This window comes from Anastrepha ludens, chromosome 2, assembly GCF_028408465.1.
Source record: "Anastrepha ludens isolate Willacy chromosome 2, idAnaLude1.1, whole genome shotgun sequence".
NCBI lineage: Eukaryota > Metazoa > Arthropoda > Insecta > Diptera > Tephritidae > Anastrepha > Anastrepha ludens.
The window spans coordinates 113,222,940-113,245,542 of NC_071498.1; the positions used below are offsets into that span (position 1 = coordinate 113,222,940).

A 22,603-nucleotide genomic window follows, 5' to 3' on the forward strand; every position below is an offset into this window, starting at 1 on the left:
AGACACGCGACGCAGCGCAAAGGCCAGTCTGCTATTGAGTGCCTGGCAATAACAACAGTTAGTAGCCGAGTGTTTAATCAATATTTTTACTTTGTAAAATCTTTATGTCCCGAAAAATGATAACATCTTTATGCTACTAATAGGGTGGTGAATGATCGCGAGTTGGCCGAGACGCAGAATTCACTGCTGACTCACTGACTGGCAGTCTTAGCAAAGAGTAACACAGAAGGTTTTTATTTATGATTTTTTTCCATAATGCAGAAAATGAGTTAGGGTATTGCAGATTGTGCCAAATTATTATTTTATTGCATATTATTTTATTAAAACTACGGAACAATATTTAAACACAAGCTAACAAGGCTATCAGCTGGGTCACTTGCAATAAATTTTTAAATTATGATATTTCACAAATTCCTAATAAATATTGGATATTTGATAAAAAGATGTGACTCCGTTGATTGCGTAAGACTGTACAATGAAGCAATGTGTGGTGGACTGCGAGATTCGTAGTGTTACGACAGCGGCAGATGGGTTGAGGAGAGTTTTTCAAAATGTATTCATGTGTTGAAAGAATATGGCCTAATCTGAGCCGAACGAAGCACCTGTTTGTCCAGACTGAGATGTTGGTTGCGATGTCGTGAAAGTTTATCCCAGCGTAGACCATACGATGGAGAAGGGGTTTCTAAGTTCATGAGAGTAAGTTGTTTTTAGTGTCTTGTTGCTGAACAACCACATACCAAGGTAAGTGTGGCGGTCTGATAAGCTTGTAAAAGAAACGGCTTCTAAGATATGGTTGTTTGTTATAGACTGTAACAGCCGTGGCTGAATGTACCTAATATATATTTAAATTATGAACTAGAGTTGATCAAGGAATTAATTTTCGTAGGTTTACCCGAGTCTCAAACACAGAAAATCTCAAACAAACAAACGTAACCGAACGGATTAGAGCCTGGCCGAGTTTGAAGTCCATTAAACATCAAATCCTAGAGAAGTTTTTTTAATACCAGTCGCACCTCGCCAGGCAATGGTAAAATTCCGAGTGTATTTCTAGAACAACATCAAGCCGCACACCACAATTTGGCAGAGCAGCTCGCCCAAAGAACCAACAAAGAATGTACCCGAAATTTTCTGTCATTTTATTGTATTTCATTCAATTTTTTATGACTAAATTTTTTCAATTCATTTTATTTCATTTCATGTTATTTTATTTTACAGTATTTTATTTTACTTTATTTTATTTTGATTTATTAATTTTTTGTTATTATTTCCACATTAGTTCATTTTATTTGATTTAATTTAGTATTTTAATGTATTTAGTTTGTTTTTTTAATTTAATTTGTTAAATTTTTTGTTTTATAAATTTATGTTTTTTTTAGTTAATTCTATTTCATTTAACTTACTCTATTTTATTTTGCTTATTTTAATTTATTTAATTTTTTTATATAGTTTTGGTTTTTCATCTTAACTCATTTGATTTAATTATATTTTTATTTATTTTTTGTTTTTAATATATTTTAATTTATTTTAATTAAACTGGATTTTGTTTAATTTTGTTGGGCTGTTTTTAATTTTGCTTAATTATTTTATATTTTATTTCGTTTTATCTTATTTATTTTGATTTATTATTATTTTTGTTATTTTTGTGCCATTCATTTAATTCAGTTTATTTTTATCTATTTTATTTTTATTTATTTTAGTATATTTTACTTTAATTAAACTTAATTTTGCTTAAGTTTTGGGTTTTTAAATTTTTTTTATTTTATGTAATTTTAGTTCAGTAATTGCATTTTATTGTATATAATTTTTGTATTTCTAATCTTAATTCATTTTATTTTAGTATATTTTATTTTATTTTTTAATTTTTAGTTTTTTAAATTCATTTCTTTTAATTTTTTTACTTTGTTTAATTTTATTTTATTTAAATATATAATATCTACTTAATTCGCAATAAAAATTTACCCTATTTCGGTCGACCAACTGAAACGCCTACGTCATCAACAGCACCATAATCACGGCGCGCCACTTGTACGAACAGACTCCCCAGCGTCGGAGATCGCTCTAAGCTATTGACAAACAATGTGATTAAGTTGGTTGTAGCAAGAAAGCTAAGAGCCTTTGCTGGTACTTTTTTTGTTACCTACATATGTAGGTGTAGGCGCTCACATTTTGGTTGATTATTACATTTAAACAATTTTAGTATAATTTTTTATACTTTTTGTTGAATATCATAATCTTTTCTAAGTCTGTATTTGCTGTGTCTGCTCTTAGAGTCGACTTTCTTTGACTCAGCACTTGACTTCTTTTACTGCCGTCGCATTATAAAAGTCTCGAAACTTACGACCTTGAGTAGCACTGTAAAATGGCTGCATTTTTTCCTTTTTCATTTTATATTTATTTATTATTTAGTATTTTTTTTTTCCTTTGGTAAGTCATTGCTGACTGCCGACATCGATCGTCAGTGATCGAACGCGGACTTCCTACCACCAATTTTGCTTCGATCTTGAGTTTTCGCTGCTGAGTTTAAGGTGAAGTGCCATAGACACAGTCAAGCGACAAAGAAATGTTGTTTTGTGCATGAAATTGCGTTAACAAAAGCTTGTGCGAATGTTGAGTGCTGCTTGTGCGCATTTGTATGCCAACTTTTGTATTAAAAGACAAAACGGTGGACCGCAGCAGCAGCGGTATGTGCTTCCAAGCGCTTTTAGAAGCTTAGCTGCTTGATAATACTTGTGCTATTATCACAAGTTCAAATTATTGCAAATGCATTATTAAATTGTTTTTAAGCGCCAGTAAGTGAGTATTACTTGGTCACTGAAGTGGCACTTGGCATACGGTTGAAGTGGTGCTCGAAATGAAATATTGCCATGAGAAAAGTTTGTACTCGTAGTTGATGCTTTTTGGTGAAAACTTGAAAATAGGTTTTAAATCTACTTCGGTTTTTGGCATAAAATAACAGAGCGTTCAGGCATATTTAAAATAATTACAATTTTCATATTGTTTTTATTCAAGAGACAAACAATGCAACCTGTCTTTTTGATTTCCCTTGGCAAATCACAGCGCAAAAATCTTGACGTCTGTCAAAAAAGGTGAAAAACGGAAAAAATCAAATAAAATATGAGGTATGCATCTGTAAAATAAGTCGAACTCCATAAAAGGCCCTCAGTTCTGTAATAAAGACAAAGAATATATAACCATTCAAAGGTGGAAACAAAAGACATCTGAGCATTTTTAGAAGCAGTATAGCAATTAATGAGATATATAATATAAGTATATAGTGAGAATGTATTAGCAGGGAATCTGCGAGTCTGATGAGTCACAGTTGAAATTGTTGAATCATAAAGTTTGGTGGAGGAGCTGAAATAAATTTTCTTGAGTTTTAGAGGCAAATTGAATCATTGAAATATTCAAGTAGAGGTGAAATCAAGAGCAAGTAATGTATGGTGATTCAACAGTAAATTTTTATTTAAGTAATGAGACTAAAACCATTAAATATCCAATTAACTGAATAGAATTTCCTCTGTCAGAGAGAAGATCATGGCACGTTTGCACGGCAGCCAGTTCTATATTGCAAAGACTGCCACTTCAACAGCATTCCGCAAATATTTATGGTGAATGTTTATGATATTACAATAAGAAGAACATATCATAACTTTTGACAATGCATTTAATATTGAACACAATCGGATTTTAGAAAATATTGTCTACGATCTTCATAAATCGTTTGCTGAGAACTCCTATATTTTAAGATCGTATGATATTTGTTTCACTGGAATTATGGGAATATTTCTCGAGTTTTGGGACTAATAATGTTTTGAGAGGATTAAAATGTTATATTTAGTGAGCTCAACTGATCTGAGAAGCAGCTGCCTCTGAAATTACCAATATCCAGCTATCTAATTGGTTCCACACCTTTTGCAACAATATTTCACAAAGCGTCAAATGCACTTCAGAAGAAACAATGCAAAATGTAGTTCAGAATAGTCAATTTTACTTGAGAAACCATAAAATGTATCTCTGAATTGTTAAATCGACTTCAGAAACCGTAAAATATACTCTAGAATAGTCAATTGTACTTCTAAAACTTTGTATTGAAGTACATTTACTTCAGAAACTGTACAATATACTTCAGAGTAGTTAATTCTACTTCATAAATGATAAAACGTGCTGTCTAATAATCCATTGTTTTTCAGAAACTGTAAAATTTTCTTCAGAATATCCAACTAAGTTTCAGAAATTATAAAATATAGTTCAGAATAGTCAAATGTACTTGAGAAAACGTAAAATGTACTTCAGAAACTGTAAAATATGCTTCAGAATAGTCAAATGTATTTCAGAAACTGCAAAATGTACTTTAGAGTAGTCAACTGAAGCTTTAGATAAATATTGACACTCCAGATACATTTGATTCCGGCTCTGCCGAGGAAGGGGTCCTAGTACTTGGAGCGACTTATTTACAAAGCAAAAGCGATAGTTGATAGTGGTGATTGTGGCAGAGCCATTTAATATTCTACCAGTTTGAAATCGGATGAACTATCTTTACCAGATGTTCTAGTTGGTACATATGATATTTTAAATCTGTTTTAATTAATTAATTCTTCGATAGATGGGAACAAACTACTTTTATTTACGGGCAGTTTGGATAATAAATTGACAGAGTGAACATATTTAGAATCGTATTAAATTCACTATGAAATATATTTAACGATTTCTGAAGTAAAATCTATTATTCTAAAGTATGCTTGGAAAAGGTATAGTAACCGAATGGATGCTCAAGTTTTCTTAAACAATTTAATTAAACTTAGGTCGTGCAAAAATGTGCTAAACTTTCTTCAAAGTTCAAATAATTTTTTCTAAAGAAGAACCACCGATCATACAAACACTTAGATACAGTTTTAATATATGAGCGACTTTTTTACTGCGAATTTTCGTTGCAATATTAATCTGCTTCCTAGAAGAGTGATGATGAGTTATTTTTACGAACCTAAATTTACTTTCCCAAAAGTTTTGCATTTTTTTCTAATTTTTTTTAATATTTATTTCGTTAGGAGTGTTACATTTAAATGTAGGTTTCTGTGTTGTCTGCAGCCCACATAAAGATTATTGAATGCCTATGAAAAAGTACCAAAGACAAAAAAAAATTCCCAAAGAAAGTTGTTCGGTGTCAAATATCAGACACACAGGTGGTACATAACTCATTTTTTGAATGAACGACTTAAGAGCTTGGCAAAGTCATTTTTTTGGTATACCTAAGCTGTTTTATTTTTCAGTTTTTACTTTTGTTTTTTATTACTCTCTTGAGATTATTGCGACTGACACTTAAGCCTCACCTGCATATGGTTTATATAGTGTAGCTCTTCGCTTTGCTGTTGTTTTCGTCATTTTTTAATGTTGTTGTTTTCTTGAATTTATATATATATGTTTGCGGTATGCACTTGATTTTATGTGCAGTGCTAATGAGAATTCCAAGAAGTTTTGGGACAAGCACTTGACATACAAAGAAAAATTGATGGAGTAAAATCTTCTGCCATAAAAAGAGTTCCAAATGAAAATAAAACACTTCCTGAAACTATGCAAGTAGATATGTAGTTATGCAAGTCTTCTGCTTTTCAGGTTATCTCCGTGCCTGTGGGTAAAATGGGTCAATAACTACGTCGTAAAGTATGCAGAGTCTAGGTACATTAAGAAGATGTTAAACATTCGAAGCAGCAGCAGCAGAATACACCAAGAAAGAGAGTACAGCAAAGTGCCAAAATGCTTAAAGAAACCGATCATGCGAGGCTTTCGCATGCGCAGTGAAGTGAGATGTGCTGTTATTGCTTTGAAATTGTTTTTGTCAAAATATCGATATTTGCGATCCTCATTGACAAAATAAACTCAATGGCTATTTGCTTGGTCTGCCGCTAGTCATCGATATTTTCTAACAACCTCGTAAAAATAATTTCATTAGAAAAATGACAACTACAGTCCTTATGAATAGAAGCGAATAAATTGGTTTTAGCGGAAAGTTGTGCCAATTTTTTGAAATTTTATCGATAACTTTTCTATTTGATGCGTTGTCATGATTTATATCACTCGGGCTAAAGTGACATGAAACTTATGAGTTGCACCAGGGACTACATAAAGGGTCTTTCAAGTTCTAAATTAGTTTCTAGCAGTATTTTATTTTGATAGTTTTCACAGTTTGATGCCGTATTTTCAGAAACGTTAAGTGAAAACATACAATTAACGAAAACAAGTGCGGTTTGGCTTGAGAAACATCTGGAAATAATTAAAATTCCCTACGAAAATGGTTGATCTGCGTAAATTACAATTTAGCTCTTAATGCCTCATAATGAACTTTATAAAGAAGGTGAGATAAAGCCATATAATCCACGACAAAGTCACAATTCTTAAATTTAGTCTCAGAAAAATTTGGTTCTCGATTTTGTTGGAAAAACCAACTTCATTTCCACTAAAACGGATACGTAAATAAACCAAATTGCCTAAAAATATCAGTGGAAAATTCACGACAGTATATTAAGAGGCATTTGAATTTCTCTGCATTTTTCACTGGATATTTTGTTTCCAAATCTGCAGCAGGAAATGCGTTGACCGTCAATACATTGCAGATTGCGGTGATCTCACTAAAGTTGTTGTTACTATTTTGCTATGAGCAATTGTTGATGATATGAGTATTGACAATATGTTGTGTGTATTCGCATGAAAATTTCTAAGTTTTGATTTGTTGAAACATTTGATTTTTTTTTATATTTTTGCTCTTTTTTTGTACACCACTTCCTGACCGATACTTCCGTGTATGCACTAGTACTTAGTTGAATCGAACAGCAATACAACAAAATGAGGCTGTAAGTCATAAAGCGCAACCGCCTTAGATTTGGCCTATAAAGAAAGATTTAATTGCACCAGCAGACGAGTATTTGAAAGCAGTGAGTGGTGCGCTTTTATCAGTATTTTTATTTTTTCTCATTTCACAAACAATTTTTTCCAAGTATTTTATTTCCAGTATATTTTAACATTTCTACACAAGAATCTACTTATACTCTTCTATACCGAAGTTATTTTTGTTGTTTTCTATAGTTTCTCCATTTTCATTTTAACAAACTCTAATTTCTGCACCGAATTCTCAGACGTTTTCGAGACGTAAAGGTTATGTGAAAGTTTGCTGTTTGCTGTCTGCTGTTCGCTGCTTGCCAGCAATACATCAATTTACAACCACAAATAAATAAACGAAATGAAATGTACCTACAGATGAATGACTAAATAGTAACTGCAAATGTCTAGGCACCATATAATTTGCATAGAACCAGCCGGTTGAGCAGCCGAGCGACCAACTGACTGAATGATGCTTTCGCCCAAAAACAGTTAAATATTATAAATGTCTTCCATTACCAAACGCCTAACGGTCACGCAGCCAAAGGGCGACGACGCCGGCGGCAATTTTTAATAGTCAGTTAGGCGACTAAGCAATCGCCTGGCGGAAATGAATGAAAATTAGAAGCTTTTGTTTGTGGGTAAAAAACATAAAAAAAAACCAAAAATTAGTTACGAAGACTAGTACGACGACAATACTGAGGATAGGCTTAGAAATGCAGAAACCGCATAGTACAAGTATTATAAAAACTAACTATCCTGAAATGTGTGCTTATAAGTAGTACGAAAAGTGCGTGTGTGTGAATGCGACTGTGTTTGTCTGCAGTATGTGGTGTGCAGGTGAATAGGCGTAATAGCCTTTCAGAAGGTGCGCTGACCCTGCGAGGCGTGCAACCACCAACTCCAACTACGCCGCTAGCACCGCCGCAGTCTGCAGGTTGCAGCTGGGCATCGTGCTTTGTGGCTTGCCGCAGTGGAGCAAACAAATAATGGCTGTCAATTTGATTTGATTTATTTTTGTGGCAATTTTTTTCACAACTACAAGTAACTGCAAGTGCAGGCGGACGGTTTATTTAGGTAAACAAATATATTTGAATGTTTACATGTGAAGAAATAGTGACTGTTGTACGAGTGTGTATGTGTATGTGCATTTGGGTGGCTCATCTTTGGTAAATGGGTAACATTTTATTGCGCAGACACTTTTCACCTCGCTCGCTTTGCAAAAATATTTGACTCGCATTGGGTTGTGATCAACTTGAGTAAGAATATGGCTGAAATTGTATGTAAAGTGGGAATTTTTAGAGCTGAGTGGTTGTTACGGCGCTCGATGCTCATACTGGAGATGAAATATTAAATAAAATGACTGATCCGTTTTTTTTAGTAGCTACCGCCGCTCAGCACTCAATGACAAACCGAAACCGCCACCAAGTAGAGGTAGAAGATCGGACGAACACTTAACAGGGAGCTATTTAAGAGAATTATGGACTAGATATTCATTTCTATTTGGAAGTCCCGAGACCCCGGAATACCGGCTTATAACTTTTTTCATCAGATGCAGAAAGCCCCCTTTTTGAGAAAAGGAATACATTATTTGCTTGACCATTAAGCATTTGAAAGCCTTTTTTTTAATAAAACATTTGAGTTTGTATTGGACGGTGAATTGTGTTTTTACAGTGTAAATGAACAAGAACCACAAATGACCAATGCATACATCAATTAGCCTGAAGTATAACTAGCAGTTCGAAAACTTCAGTGTTAGTAGAAAGTCGTATGATATGCCAATAGTTCTGAACCAGAGAATTCATATTTTTACTAATGCTGAAGATAGAAGTTAAAAAAAAAACTAGTTTTTTGAAAAATCATTTCATTTTACAGCAAAAGTCCAGCCAACAAGCGTTGAAGCTGAACCGTGCACTAAATTTTGGCCCAAAGTTTTCATTTTTTATGATCACTTTCTTAGCAATACAAACAGTAATTTTATCCCATAAATTAAATCCTTAATATATTTAAATCCAAAAAACTCTATACTTCTTTACATTTCGGGATTCCGAAAATTTCGGGCTCTGTAAAATCTCGAAATTTTGTATCTCTTATACCCAAATACATACTTGATTTCATTTCGGGATCGTGAAATCATCAAAAGTAAGATCCCGCAAATTTCGGGCTCAAAAAATTCATAAAAATTGACATCCTTCGTACTCAAATACTTCTTTTGATTTCAGGACGAACCCGGGATCGCGGAATTACTAAATAAGATACCGCAAATCCCAGATTCCGCAAAATCTCGAAAATTAACATCGCTAGTAGCTACTTACATACTCGTCCCGAGGTATATGCTAGTAAAAAATTCTCTGTAAATAGTTGAATCGTTTTTCAAATATATTGCTTTTATTTCATGCCATTTTATCTTATTTCAATTAATTTTGTCTCACTTCAGTTGATATCTTTCTATTTCATATCTTTCCATATTATTTTATTCCAACTCATTTCATTTTCCAATATCATTTCAATTCGCAATATCTCAATCCATTCCAACTTGTTTTATTTTAATTCAATTACTTTTCAATCTCATGTCAGCTCAATTCAAATTTTCAAATTTTTCCTTTTATTTCAAGCTATTTTACCGTATTTCATTTTATTTCATTTAATTTTGTTGCACTTCATTTCATACCTTTCAATTTTTTATTCCAATCCATTTTATTTATCAATCTTGTTTCATTTCGCTTCATTTCATTTCATTTCGCTTCATTTCATTTCATTTCGCTTTGTTTCATTTCATACCTTCTCACTTTATTTTATTTCAACTTCTGCGTTTGATATTCCCAACTTACTGCGGAAAATGTATCTATTTCAAGTTGTGTGTAACTTAACTTAATTGTGATATGCTAAATTTTGTTTAAAAATTATTTTTAATAATAGTAATAAAAAATTATATTGGCATAAGTGCGAGAATGCCAAGATTAATCAATTATTTGCGACACTGCCAACTAACTTGCGAAACCAATTCCAGCTGGGTGAGTGTGCGGCAATGCTTTTATTTATTTATGACTCCTAAATGAATTCGTATGAATCAAATAAATTTTGGCGAATGTGCACAAGTAAATTGATACGTAAATTTAGCATAAATGGTTTAATGGAATTTTCGCACAATGAAATTCGTATTCAATGCCAATGACTGACTAGCAGCAAAGTAAAATACCAAAAAAGAAAAAAACCAAAAAAAAACATTACAGCAAACACTCATAAATTGGCTGTTCGTATTCATTCGCCCTCTCTGGGGTTGGGCAGCACCCCAATTTAGTTTACTGTGAAAAATGCCTTACCAGCATAAAATAAATAAGTCGGCGAAGGCACAAAATGCAACAGATTTTTTGGCACTTTGTTCAACACCCAATTTTCGAAACTTGAAATGAGACGAACGCACTTAATTAAGTAACGGAATACATTGACCCCACAGACACTGAAATACAATAATATACACCCACACGGCTGAGTTGTTGTGTGGTGGAGAGCGTGGCTATTCTACTATTTAATGTAACTAATGACAGCCGATGGTAATTTGTCAATTTTTGCTAAAATACCAAATAAGTAACGTTTGAACTGTCAGGGCGAAAATGGCAAGCAACTTAGACCCAAGCAACAAATGCCCACCTATTTTGTGAAATTTGGCTGTAGTAAAATTGGTGACTTAAGTGGATTAGCTATTGTAGCAGTGGGAAAAGAGAGGAAACTAAGCGGCGAGGGTGTGTATTGTTGTTTACTATTTACTATTTACTGTTACTGTTAACATATCTCACTGGATTAGCTGTCTCCCCTTTGGCATTAATGCAGATGCATATAAATGGTGTCCACGCACACAATAATACATGCATACATACATACATTCGCTGTTGTCCAGCTTCATTAGACCACCGTAAAAATGCCGGAAGAAAAACAATTTGTTTTTATTGCCTGTAACGCCAAAAGCGTGTCAAGGGTCACGTCAAGTCATCGATTGCTTTCAGACACATACACACATGTAAGCGTGCACACACACATATATAAGGGGGTGAGCAAGCGAAAAGTACATCTACACGCGGCAGTAAATACTTATTTACAAGTGTTAGTGTACGTCTGTTGGATTTTCGTCTCTAATGTGCGGGACATTAATGGATAATTCTTTTTAATTTGGCAGCTGCAGAACAATAAATGGCGTGACGGGTCCTTTTAGATACTCAAATGCATGTATAGGTGAGTGTAATTTATGCCCGTATATGTATGTGTGTAGCACAACACAAGTGAATGCGTGGTGATCACCAATGCGTGGAAAAGAGTGTTAACAGGTGCAATGCTATGGCACGCCCGCTCAGCCTCACCCTCAGCCGCACCCTTCTTGAAAATGTTTGGCGAAAATAATAAAATTCGTGGAATTCTATTATGGAAATTGCATAGCCCCGCAAATTCATTTCAAGTACAATGCAAACACTTTAATTGCTGTTATAACGCTACATATGCCCAGTTTTTCTGTTCGCCAATACTTTGAACAGGGTAAACGTAAGACTTGTTTACCTCAATCAATTTATGCGAGTTTTCTACATGCGGCAACTTTGTTTACTGGCATATGAAATGACAAAAATATACCCTTTAAATATTTTGTTGTTGTTGTTATTGTTGAAATGGTTGAGTGGTAATCCTAATTGGTGACTAGCGCCGTTTTATTTCCACTCTTCTTGCGTGAAGTCTTGATTTTTTTTCGATTTTGTGTTCAAGTTAGATCCAAGTATAATATAATAGCAAACTTTTTGTCTCTATGTCTGCGATTTCCTTCATTTGCTATGGGAAAGTCTAACTGAAAGAGCGAAGTCTTGCTCTAGCTAGACCTGGGCACATTCGCATAAATAGTGGAAAAGACTTTCTTTCACCTCCTTTGCTTCTACAGTGGGATTTGAAAGGAAGGTTAAGTCTGGCTGCAAGATCCACTACCTTCCAGTGGTTTGTAAGTATTACAGTGATATTTGAGATTCTTGGGCGAGAGCACCCTAACAAGTAATGCGATCTCTGGTCATATGTTTGTGTTTCCACCTTTTGTGCTTCCACCTTCTTTCGTCTAAAGCATAGTAGTGTTAAGCAATGACTCCATTGTGTTGAATGTGGTACCAACTGCCACCGTCTCTGTTAAGTCTAGTGCTGAACCTTTTCTTGCTAGCTCATCTGCTATCTCATTACCTTCTATATGCGCATGACCGACAACCCAAACTAGCGTAATTTGAAGCCAATGACCAAGGAATTAAAGTTTCTATTTATACTTTAAAACTAGTTTGGATGAAATGGATTTGGAATTTAAGACCTTGAAAGCTGCTTGGCTGTTTGAAAAGATAGCTGCTCTGGCACCATTCTTAGTGATTTCCGTGCTTCTCTGATTGCTAATAGTTTCGCCTGGAACACGCTGGCACAGACAGCACAGAAGGCCAGCCTCCATGCCGCAGTTCATCTTACAACAGCCAGTGTAGATTTTCCTTTTCTTTATAGGCTTCATTTATAGATTTTTCTTCTGATTCAATATTTGATTTATTGCCCACCTTCTCTACAATGTTGGTACTGGCAGTATATTTCGTTATGTTTGATGTATAAAATTTTATTATTATTTATTTATTTGCTTATTTTTATTTTAAGTACAACAATATCAGCTGTTTTCACTTACCGGCTTGTGATAACAATGGTAAAAATACAAATGCCACTGCTACTGATACCGCCAACATGTCGAGCCCAAGTGGACTCGAACCTTTCCTGGTCATCTTGCAATATTCTGCAAAGAGAGAAAAGGAGAAAATGAAAAGATGTGTCATAAAAATGTAGCATATGTATGTGTGGGTAGTCATTATTCTGGTCGGTATTTCATATTCCCAAGTAGAGAGACATTTTCTAGTATTGGATAAAACATGTCGCCATAAAGAAGCTTTTAAAATCTGTGCTAAGCATTCCCTACCCTGTTATGCACCTAATACACTAAAATTTATAGGCAGGCTTTTTAATTTAAAAAAACGTAATTCATTTCAATACAATATTTTACTAAACATTTTCAATGTTATTAAGGGTCACATTGATTGCCCATTTCTGCTTCAAAGTATTAATTTTTTTACAGCCACCAGAATTCTTCGTAACGCTCTTCTTTCCATCTGTCTAAATAATTTCAATAAAAGTTATGCTCGCGCTGCTTCTATTGAAAGTGCTCTTCATGATTTTTTGGGGATTTCAATTCTGACTTCCTAAATTTCTCAGTTTCAAAGAAAGAATTTTCTGAATTCTGAAATAATAATTTCAATCTTACATTTAGTTCAGTTAGACGGAGAATCTCTCTTGCCAACAAATGCTACTTTGAACTAAGTAGGCAATTGAGTAGAAAAGTTCCCTATGGACAAACGAAACTAACACTTTATAAGCCTCTCATTATGCCCATCCTATCGTATGGCGCAGAAGCTTGGACAAAGACATTGTATATCGAATAAAGATCCAGTGGCTCCGTTGGCTGGGTCATGTCGCCCGAATTGATAAAAACCCTCGAAACCCTCGGAAAGTATTCGATGCGATATTCGATACTGGTAGCGGCAGGCTAATCACTTACCCTGCCAAAAAGCAAAATAGATTAACGAAGCCAACGCAAGACTGAGTCTTGTCGAGGCCCTATACTCACGAGTGGGGTGAACAAAGAAAAAAACTACCAGCTGCTTGTAGCAGAGGTGGAGGAAGGCTCACTTTGCGTTGGAAGTATCAGGTAGATAAGGACTTGGCTTCACTTTGTGTGCCCAATTGTCATCGAAAAGATGAAGTTGTTGAAGTTCTAGTGACTAAAAGGCGGCTTGTCATACTGCTACACTCTGTCTTGCCGGTATTCATTAGTAGATTAGTAAAGTAATAGTGGTAGAAGCTTTGGAGTGGAAAGCTCTATAAAAAGAAATGGGGCTGGAATAAAACCTAATCTTTATGAAATTTGTTTAATTCGAATTATTCGAAGAAGGGCAATTCAAACGGTATATTGTTTTACTTTTATGTTTGCTACTGAAACCATCTTTTTATGATAGATCCATTAAATCTTGTTGGGAGACTTCGAATTGGGGCTCTGATTTGATAAGTTTTTAAATTAATTAATTTTTTTATTGTTATTGTATTTTTGTCTTAGATTCTGTTATATTCTCCCGTGACCAGATAGAGCCAATCAGGTTGAATATAGGCAACTCTTTCATCTCTTAGCTTTTAGTTAGGTATATAAAATGGTATAATATATTTCGCAGTCACAGTAGGGAACTTCTTAAAATACAGAAGAAAGATTTTCTAGTCTACACCGTTATAATATATAACAAGGTTGCAGCGGTACAAACCTTTGATTAGAATTAGTCTGAAAGCAGGTATATTTACATATATACAATTTTCAATAATATGCGATGTTTTTTGCTTCGTCCTTGAAACTTTTCTTATTGAAGCTTTGCCATACCATATGTTATTAAAAAAAATTGGTATCACCCCTTTAGAACTCTATGAAATTTCAAATTTGTATTAACATATGAGCGTGGCAGCAATTCCAACCCTACGTATAGCTATTGGCTATTTAATCTCGAAATTGTTTACATACAAAATGGAAAAACAAAAGCAAATAAGAAAGAACCGAGGCGAAAAAGTGTTGATTGTGGTTTTCAGCTCTTTTGTAAGGCATTACCATTGTGTTCGACTTTTGTTTGCTTATTGCATATTTTTTCAACACACGCGCCTGAAGCGCGTATTCGCAAAGTTGGATGACGCTTAAGCGCCCTAAAATATGTTTTCATATTCCCAACCCTTGCCTCAATGGCTTTGTATACTTTTGTGTTTGCTTTCGCTTACATATTTTTTAATCGATGTGATTTAAAGGCATTTGTTATTCCAATTTATATCAAAAACTTTGACATTGCTTTTGAATTGGCGGATTAAAACAATTTTCTACAAACAAACAATGGCAATTGTTTAATATTTGAACTCTGCTTATGGGCTTGCGTAGAAAAGTGACAGCGATAAGGCAACCCCTAACTGTGATTTGAGCGCTGTATGCTGTCCGAGACGCTGGTGGAGTGAAGCTGAGCTTTTTATTGCTTTACATTTTTAAATTTTGCTTTTCTCGGAAATATATTACTTTTTTATGAGAAATATTAATTTCCCATTCTGACCTTCAGGTTGCTTTGGTGAAGGCGGACTGTTTTGAGTGTTCTACACTGCATTAAATAACTAATTTAAGAGACTAATTGTCTTTTTTTTTCTTATCAAAGTCACGTTTGTTGCAAAAACAACGTAAATCGAAGTTTCAAACTTTGCGCATATACAAAAAAATTCAATAAATTTTCAGCACTCACACTTTTTAATCCGATTGTCTAGAAAAATATCAAGTACCTCATTTTGTAGCCCATTAAATTCTGATGCAATAAATTGCAAGTTTTAAGCGGTCTAAAAACTGCGTTGATTTTTGAGAATTTATTTTCCTGGCGGCCTCAAGGATTTTTTCCATATAACTCAACTTTTTAAATTTGTTACAGAAATGATGATTGATGTAGGTTTTCCAATAATCTGATTATCTAGAAAAATGTCAAGTACCCCATTTTTTAGCCCATCAAATTCTGGTATAAAAAATATCAGTTTCAAGCGGCGCAAAAAATGCGTTGATTTTCGACAATTTCTTTTTCTGACGGTCTCAATGATTTTCTCCATATAACGAATGTTCGTCATTTTTTTATGTGGTAGAAAACAACGAGCTGTTTAAATTTATTGTAGAAATGATAATTGATGTAGTTTTTTAATATTTTATTAAATTCTCAGTCGCTACATTCTTTGGCAGAATTCATTTGCCTCAGAAGCATAAAAACGGTGTCTAATTCTCATCTTCTAATTGCCCAACTGGAAAATGTCTGAGCTTTTTTGAATTCCCTAAGGACTCGTCATAAAAATCTAACATTTTTTTAGAGTACTACTTTGTAACATTTCACACATATTTCCTCCTACACACAACTAATAAGCTGCAACTTCGTCAAAAATGGTTAATTTTTATGAAATTTTATCGTAAAAAAACATCAATAATCTTCCCATGCCTTTTCGTCTACCATTAAAAGCAACAATTTCCTTTATGATCCGAAGTCGTGTGTGGGAGGAGCGCGAACGTAGACGAGACTGCAATATTTTGCTTTAATAAATTCCCCAGAGATGCAACACGTGAACAATATCAAATTACAATCATCTGCATGTGTGGTGAATAAGTGCCATTTGTTTTGCTTTGTATGCTGAAAATGAAGGGGGGTGATTGTGAGTAGAGACACGTACGGCCTACCACCTCCTTTGGCATAGTAAAGATAAAATTGCAATACCTTCTAATTGGCTTCGGTTGGTTGGTTTGTTTTTTTATGTACTATCGTACTTACACCATCAGAAGTTATTTCTTTAACCATTAAAATTTTATGAGCTTGAGATGGTCGTAAATAATGCAGCTATCCAACCTGGTCTGCCGTCTGACATTGGAGTGGTTGGGCGAGAATCTTTAATGGCAATAATAAACTGATACCAAAAAATCTCGAAAATGGTATTTGAAATATGTCTGTGGTGCAAGCGACAAGAAAAAATCTTATGCTAAAAGTACCGCTAGCTTTAAAAGCTGAGCAAGAATGCCAAATAATAAATGTAGTCAGCACGAATAGCTGGAGTTCTTCGACAGCATTTGTGCGGTAACTTTGATGCGAAAGTATTTATGGTGGGCAGTGACAGGATGTGTTGGCAAGCCATTCTTCTATGAGAAATAAGTTTCTTTTGCATGTTTGAATCGTTTTTCCGGTGTTTGATATGGCCTAGTAAGACAGTAACATCTGCAAAAGTAAATGCCAATATTTGGCTACTACCGTAAATTGAGGGACATTAGACCTTATTTAAAACTCTTTCGTTATATATGTGCATATTTTTGCCATAAAACACCTTTTAATTTTAATAAAATTTTATTAATTTTAAAACCGAATCCTTCATATTACATCTTAACGTTTGCTTGAGCTTCTGCTCTTCTTCAATGGCACGATAACCGCTTAATTGATTTCGGCCAAGTTTAACAAGGCGTGCCAGTAGTTTCTTTTTCATTATCACCGGCGCTAGTTGGGCATAACTAGTGAACCCAAGTCTTCAACGATCTGATCTTTTCAATACAAAGAAGGCTTACCTTTTTCTCTGACCTTCACCAGTTAGTACCGTATCGAACGCCGAAGCGTTTGTATCCATTCGGACAACATGAACTAGCCAGTGGAGCCGCTGGCCCTTTATTCGCTGCACTTTGTCTATGTCGTTGTAAAGCTCATTGTTCCACCCAGACTTTGCACACTAAGCTTAAAAAAAAAGATGATTGCAGAAACAAATAGATATTTTTCAGAACTGGACTAATCCTAGTATTCGGAAGGATCAACGAACTAGAAAAGCGTTGGTCGAAGTGTATAAGCCTAGGCGGGGACTGTGTCGAAAAATAAAAAAGGTTTTAAAGGGGTTTTTATTTTATTATACACAAATTCATTATTTTCTCGGTGCATGGCTACAGTCCTCGATATCTCGTAAAGTTCGATCAAACAATTTAAATTAACACAGTTCATGCACGTTGCTAAGGTGATATTTCATATTAAAAAATCTTTTGCTGTTTGCTCAACTCAGTTGTGAGTTACAGGGTGTTAAGAATGGAAGTCAACAAAGAGAAAATTCGGTACATTTTACAGTTTTCTTTGATAAATGCGCTGAAATTGTGAATTGTGTTTATGGTGCCGATACTGTAACAGTCGATTCAGACATTTTTGATGTTAAAGGTAATGTCGAAAATATCGATAAAATCATGGAATTAATCGAAGTTGACTGACGTTCTAGTAGTCGTAGCATAGCTCAGGAGCTAAATATCGACCATAAAGCAGTTTGGAATCATTTGGATTACTTTTCTCCCAAACTTATATATATTAACGAAATATTTTTCAACCGAAATTTTAAGGCATTGATATCAGTATACTTCTACAAAATATTTTACAAAAAATAAAAGCTTCTTAAATTTTTAACGAAGAAAAAAGAAAAAGGAATGTTTGGCCAAATTTTGGCTTCTTTGCCAAAATTGAACCGAAACCGCACTGATCTATTGTGAGCAAACATGGCCGAAGCCGAGCCGAGGTTCGGTCGTTATTTATTTATAGTGTAACTGCTAAGGGGCGGCCGCCGTAGCCGAATGGGTTGGTGCGTGATTACCATTCGGAACTCGAATCTCGGTGAAAGCAAAATTAATAAAAACATTTTTCTAATAGCGGTCGCCCCTCGGCAGGCAATGCCAAACCTCCGAGTATATTTCTGCCATGAAAAAGCTCCTCATAAAAATATCTGCCGTTCGGAGTCGGCTTGAAACTGTAGGTCCCTCCATTTGTGGAACAACATCAAGATGTACACCACAAATAGGAGGAGGAGCTCGGCCAAACACTTAACAGAAGTGTACGCGCCAATTATTTATTTATTTTTTTTTTTAACTGCTAAGGGGCTTACCTTTTTAAGGTTTGCGAGAAGAAGAAAAAGAATTTAAGAAAATTAAACTTAATTAAATTAATTTTAATTAAACTTTTGTTACCACCATAAATGCTGTATTTCAAAAACTGTTTTTGTGAATTTTTTAGACATAAACAGCTAAAATCATGAACACATCGTTATATAATTGGGCATAAAAATCAATGAAGTGCAAGAGTTTAACAACTAATTTCCAATAAACTAGTCTGCAATTAGTCCAAAGAGACCTAGTTAATCAGCACTTTCTTAAGACTAGTTTGAAATTAATCGTAAATATCTGCTGGGTAGATACAGTTGAGTTCACTTGCTGACAACATTTGTCCAAACTTGCCGGATCAATAAAACGCAAATGAGGTGTTAAGAGACAATAAAACACCAATTGCGGCTGCAACAGTTACAACAACACAGTGAACCAAATGGAAAATCAAATCAATAATGTGTGTTAATATTTCACGACGTTCGTGTGGCAGTGAAATAGAGTACAATTATGTGTGTGTGTGTATGTTTGCGTGTCATTGTCATTATTTGTTTGTTTACCCTCAGAGCGTGTCAATCACAGACGCGCACGCGCACAAACACCAATTCAAAAACCCATTTACATCTTTTATCAAACACCAACAACTCGAATATCACAAAACAAGAGAATAGCAATAGCAACAATAACAATCATGCTAATAACAGTGGCAACAAATTAAAAACAATTGGCATCGCTTACCAAGCGAATGCAAGTCGCGAAATGCCAGTTGCGTTGCATACAACACCAAAGTATATATGTATGTATGTATGTATGTGCATATGGCAGCACGCGCTCTTAGACGCCAAGGCACCGATTAGCGGCTGCTGAGGTCGATAATTTGATTTGTGCCAAATTCGAGTAAAGAAATGCCACTGAGGTGGCTATTTGCAGCCATTAGCGAGTTGACCAGCATTGAAGTGCAAAGTGTGTGTGTGTGTGTGTGTATGTGTGTGGATATTTATGTGTGCGAGAGCGTTAGAGTCCCACGGGCATACGCGAAGATGCTACTGCTGCTACTGCTGTTGCTTTTGCTACTGCTGTTGTTGTTGCCGTAGTGACCTCGGCGCGCTGCGCTATGTAATTGCAAATTGCACCGTTAAGTGACCAAATTATAGACAATAATAAAAATCATGCAATACAGGCGAGGATGCGGGCGAGGAAGAAGGCGGTTTGTATAGGCGGCGGCTCAAAATGCTTCACTCATTCGAGCTATGTAAAGTAGGCAGACGATGCAGACGAAGAACCAGAGAAATGCATAAGCCGCTTTTTGAATGGTAAAGAAAAAATATTGCTAAGCAGACAATAAACCAATCGAAACTGCGCTGCCATCAACAAGTGCAACAATAATAGCCACCATAAGAACAACAACATTAACTACAAACGTAAGCAAAAGCTGTAAATTGCCAAGGCAAGAGGTTAGGTCAGGCACGCATGCGCCAAAGCACACGCAATAACAGCAAACGAATCCAAGTGGTGGCTGAAAAAATCTCGAATTGATTAGAAAGAAGGAAAAGCAGCAGCTCGCAAGAATCTTTCAATGCTACTTGCTGATGAATGTGGTGATGATTTTGCACCTATGCGGCTAATCACAAACTTTCTACCCAACTGCAGCACAGAAGAAAGCCTAACTGCAAGCGCTCCCATACACATCTTATTATTTTTTCTTGGTTTTTTTCTTAGTGTTTTTCTCCTTCATGCAGCCGCATTTATTTTCTTATTCAATTTTTAAACTCATTGGATTATCACGTCGCCTCACTAGGCCGCCAAAAAGAAACCCAAGTTAAGTGAAATAAAATACAAAAAAAAAGGGGAAAACTATAATTCCAAGTTTTTTATTTGTAGCAGTTGTGCCTTGCAGGCGCTCGCACTGCACTTATGTATTTACCTTTGAGTACCATCAAACTATTACTCGCGCGTGTCATTAAATAGATTTTTTTTTACACTTTGGTTTTTGCTGGTTTTTTGTCTGTTTGTTTTTCTTTGGTATCCGCCGTGGTGCATTGATGTTCAAATCGATTATCGCTGGAATTTTGATGTTGTGGCATTACAACCAGCCGCAGATAATTAAATTCTTAATTGCGTTCACGCTATTGTCGGTCACTGTGTCGTGCTGCGATAAATACCAGCAAATCTGAAACTGGATATGCATGCCGAGTACTTTGTATGCCACTACGGGAACGTACACTGAGCAGTGAAATCAATGGGTTTCGAACAGGTGTGCTGCAGGTGTATTTGGCACTATATGAGTAGTTATTTTGATATGGTATAACTTTTGGAAAAATGAGAAAGAGAAATTTTGGTGTTTCAAATGATCCAAAGGTTTAACTTCTTGACTATATTAGATCTTAAGGGGGTATGCGCTGAGATATTTAGGCGAAATTCGCTACTAGTGGATGAAGAAATTCCCAATTCCTCGTTCCCACGACAGTTCGTTCTACAGGTACGTTACCGGAATGACCCGCATTGATATCCGGTCAAGAACTGTCACTCTAGTAATGTTCAGCAGATTTGGATTTCATGCCGCATAATCAAATTATTTAAGTCCACTTTCCCGATAACCCTGTACATATGTGACTGAAAGTGATTTATGGTTTTTAATATGGAATTTAATTAAAACATCGGCTTTGCTTATCTACCCAGCGACAAAAAGTGATAAGCCAAGCACAAAAGTGCCCTAAGAAGAGTTTTGAAATAATGCAGGGTTGCGTTTAGTGCTACCGCAGGAATTGGAAATTACCAAAAACAAAAAAAAAAAAAATAAATACTTCTGTTTTTTTTTATTTTTAACATTTTTATAAATATTTGAAGTTTTAGTGAGGAATTTTGTTATTCAAAGCCTAATTCATTAAGCGAAGTTAAAGGAATAGGCACTTCAAAAAATGTTTAAATAACGCAGGGTTGCATTTAGTAACCATTTATATTAAAAAAAAAACACTTTTATAAGGTTTATATAACTTTTTTTCTTAGATTTTTTTTTTTGTTAGGTAAAAAATGGGGTCTCCAACCAAAACTAACCAATTGGTCCTACACAACCATTATAAGGCCAATACTAACATATGCGGCACTAGTCTGGTGGCCTGCAACAGAAAAGAAATACAACAATACTAAGATGAACATTATACAAAGAACAGTGTGTATCTTAACTACAGGAGCACTTAGCACCAGTCCTACTGAAGCGCTCTATGTACTAACTCACCTGCTACCATTAGATTTACACATTAAAACAATCGCTACTTGCAGGGCTGCGAGACTGAGAGACATAGGAGCCTGGACTACAAGGTCGTACGGTCACAGCAAGATTCTCCTACAAGGACCCTCAAAAACAGATCAGACTACACAGTCCCCGACCTTAACTTTAAGAAAGGCTTTACGGTGCGTTTTCCACCGAGAGCCGAATGGAGCAAAGGAAATGTGATTGGAAGCTACGATATCGAAATCTGTACCGATGGTTCTAAGATGAACTGTGGTGTGGGTGCTTACTTCCATTCGGATCCGCTCAACCTATCTCAGTGAATTCGTCTTCCTGTCCATGCCAGCGTGTTACAGGCTGAACTTTTAGCGATCAGAGAAGCATGCAAATCACTAAGGACAAATGATCTGTTAGGATGCTCTCGGCCAAACATCTCACGCAACACTGCAACCCTTACAGGCCACTGGAAAGTAGGGGATCATGCAGCAAGACTCAACCTACCCTTCAATCCTATCTGCAGAAGCTGTCAAGCGGAAGGAGCGAAGCAAAGTCTTTTCCGCTACTTTTGTGAATTTCCATAAAAAAATGTTTTCTTTTAGACCTTTCTAGTTTCTAAGATGCTAGTGAGAGCCAAAGTGCACGTCTCCTAGTACAAATTTTCAAAATATTGCGTAGCTATGCCCAGAGCACGCTAGATAGCGCTTCATGGAAGGCAAGGGAGTTTTAAGAAAGCTGGGAATCTAGGGAGCTGGAGCAACTGCTGTTGTGATGCATGTCCATCGCACTCATGTACTTGTACAGACAGTCTCCTCTATCAACAATTCCACAAACTATTTCTTCAATAATAGAAGTAGAGCTATCCACCTATATCTATTATTTTCTTAATTCCAAGCTTACTTTTAGTCACACTTGAATGTCTGCGGAATCTTCAATACGGACTTTGTGCATGAAAGCATGCTACTGCTTCGATATACAAA

General features: G+C 35.4%; 1 protein-coding gene across 1 annotated transcript in view; it reads right to left on the reverse strand.

Moving 5' to 3' along the window:
* The window catches only part of LOC128855113 (titin homolog), a 172,832-nt gene that overhangs the window by 72,565 nt on the left and 77,664 nt on the right, over positions 1 to 22,603 (reverse strand). The window contains exon 2 of the mRNA XM_054089755.1: positions 12,551 to 12,655. Coding sequence (XP_053945730.1) covers positions 12,551 to 12,655 — 105 coding nt within the window. The remainder of the gene's footprint in view (positions 1 to 12,550; positions 12,656 to 22,603) is intronic.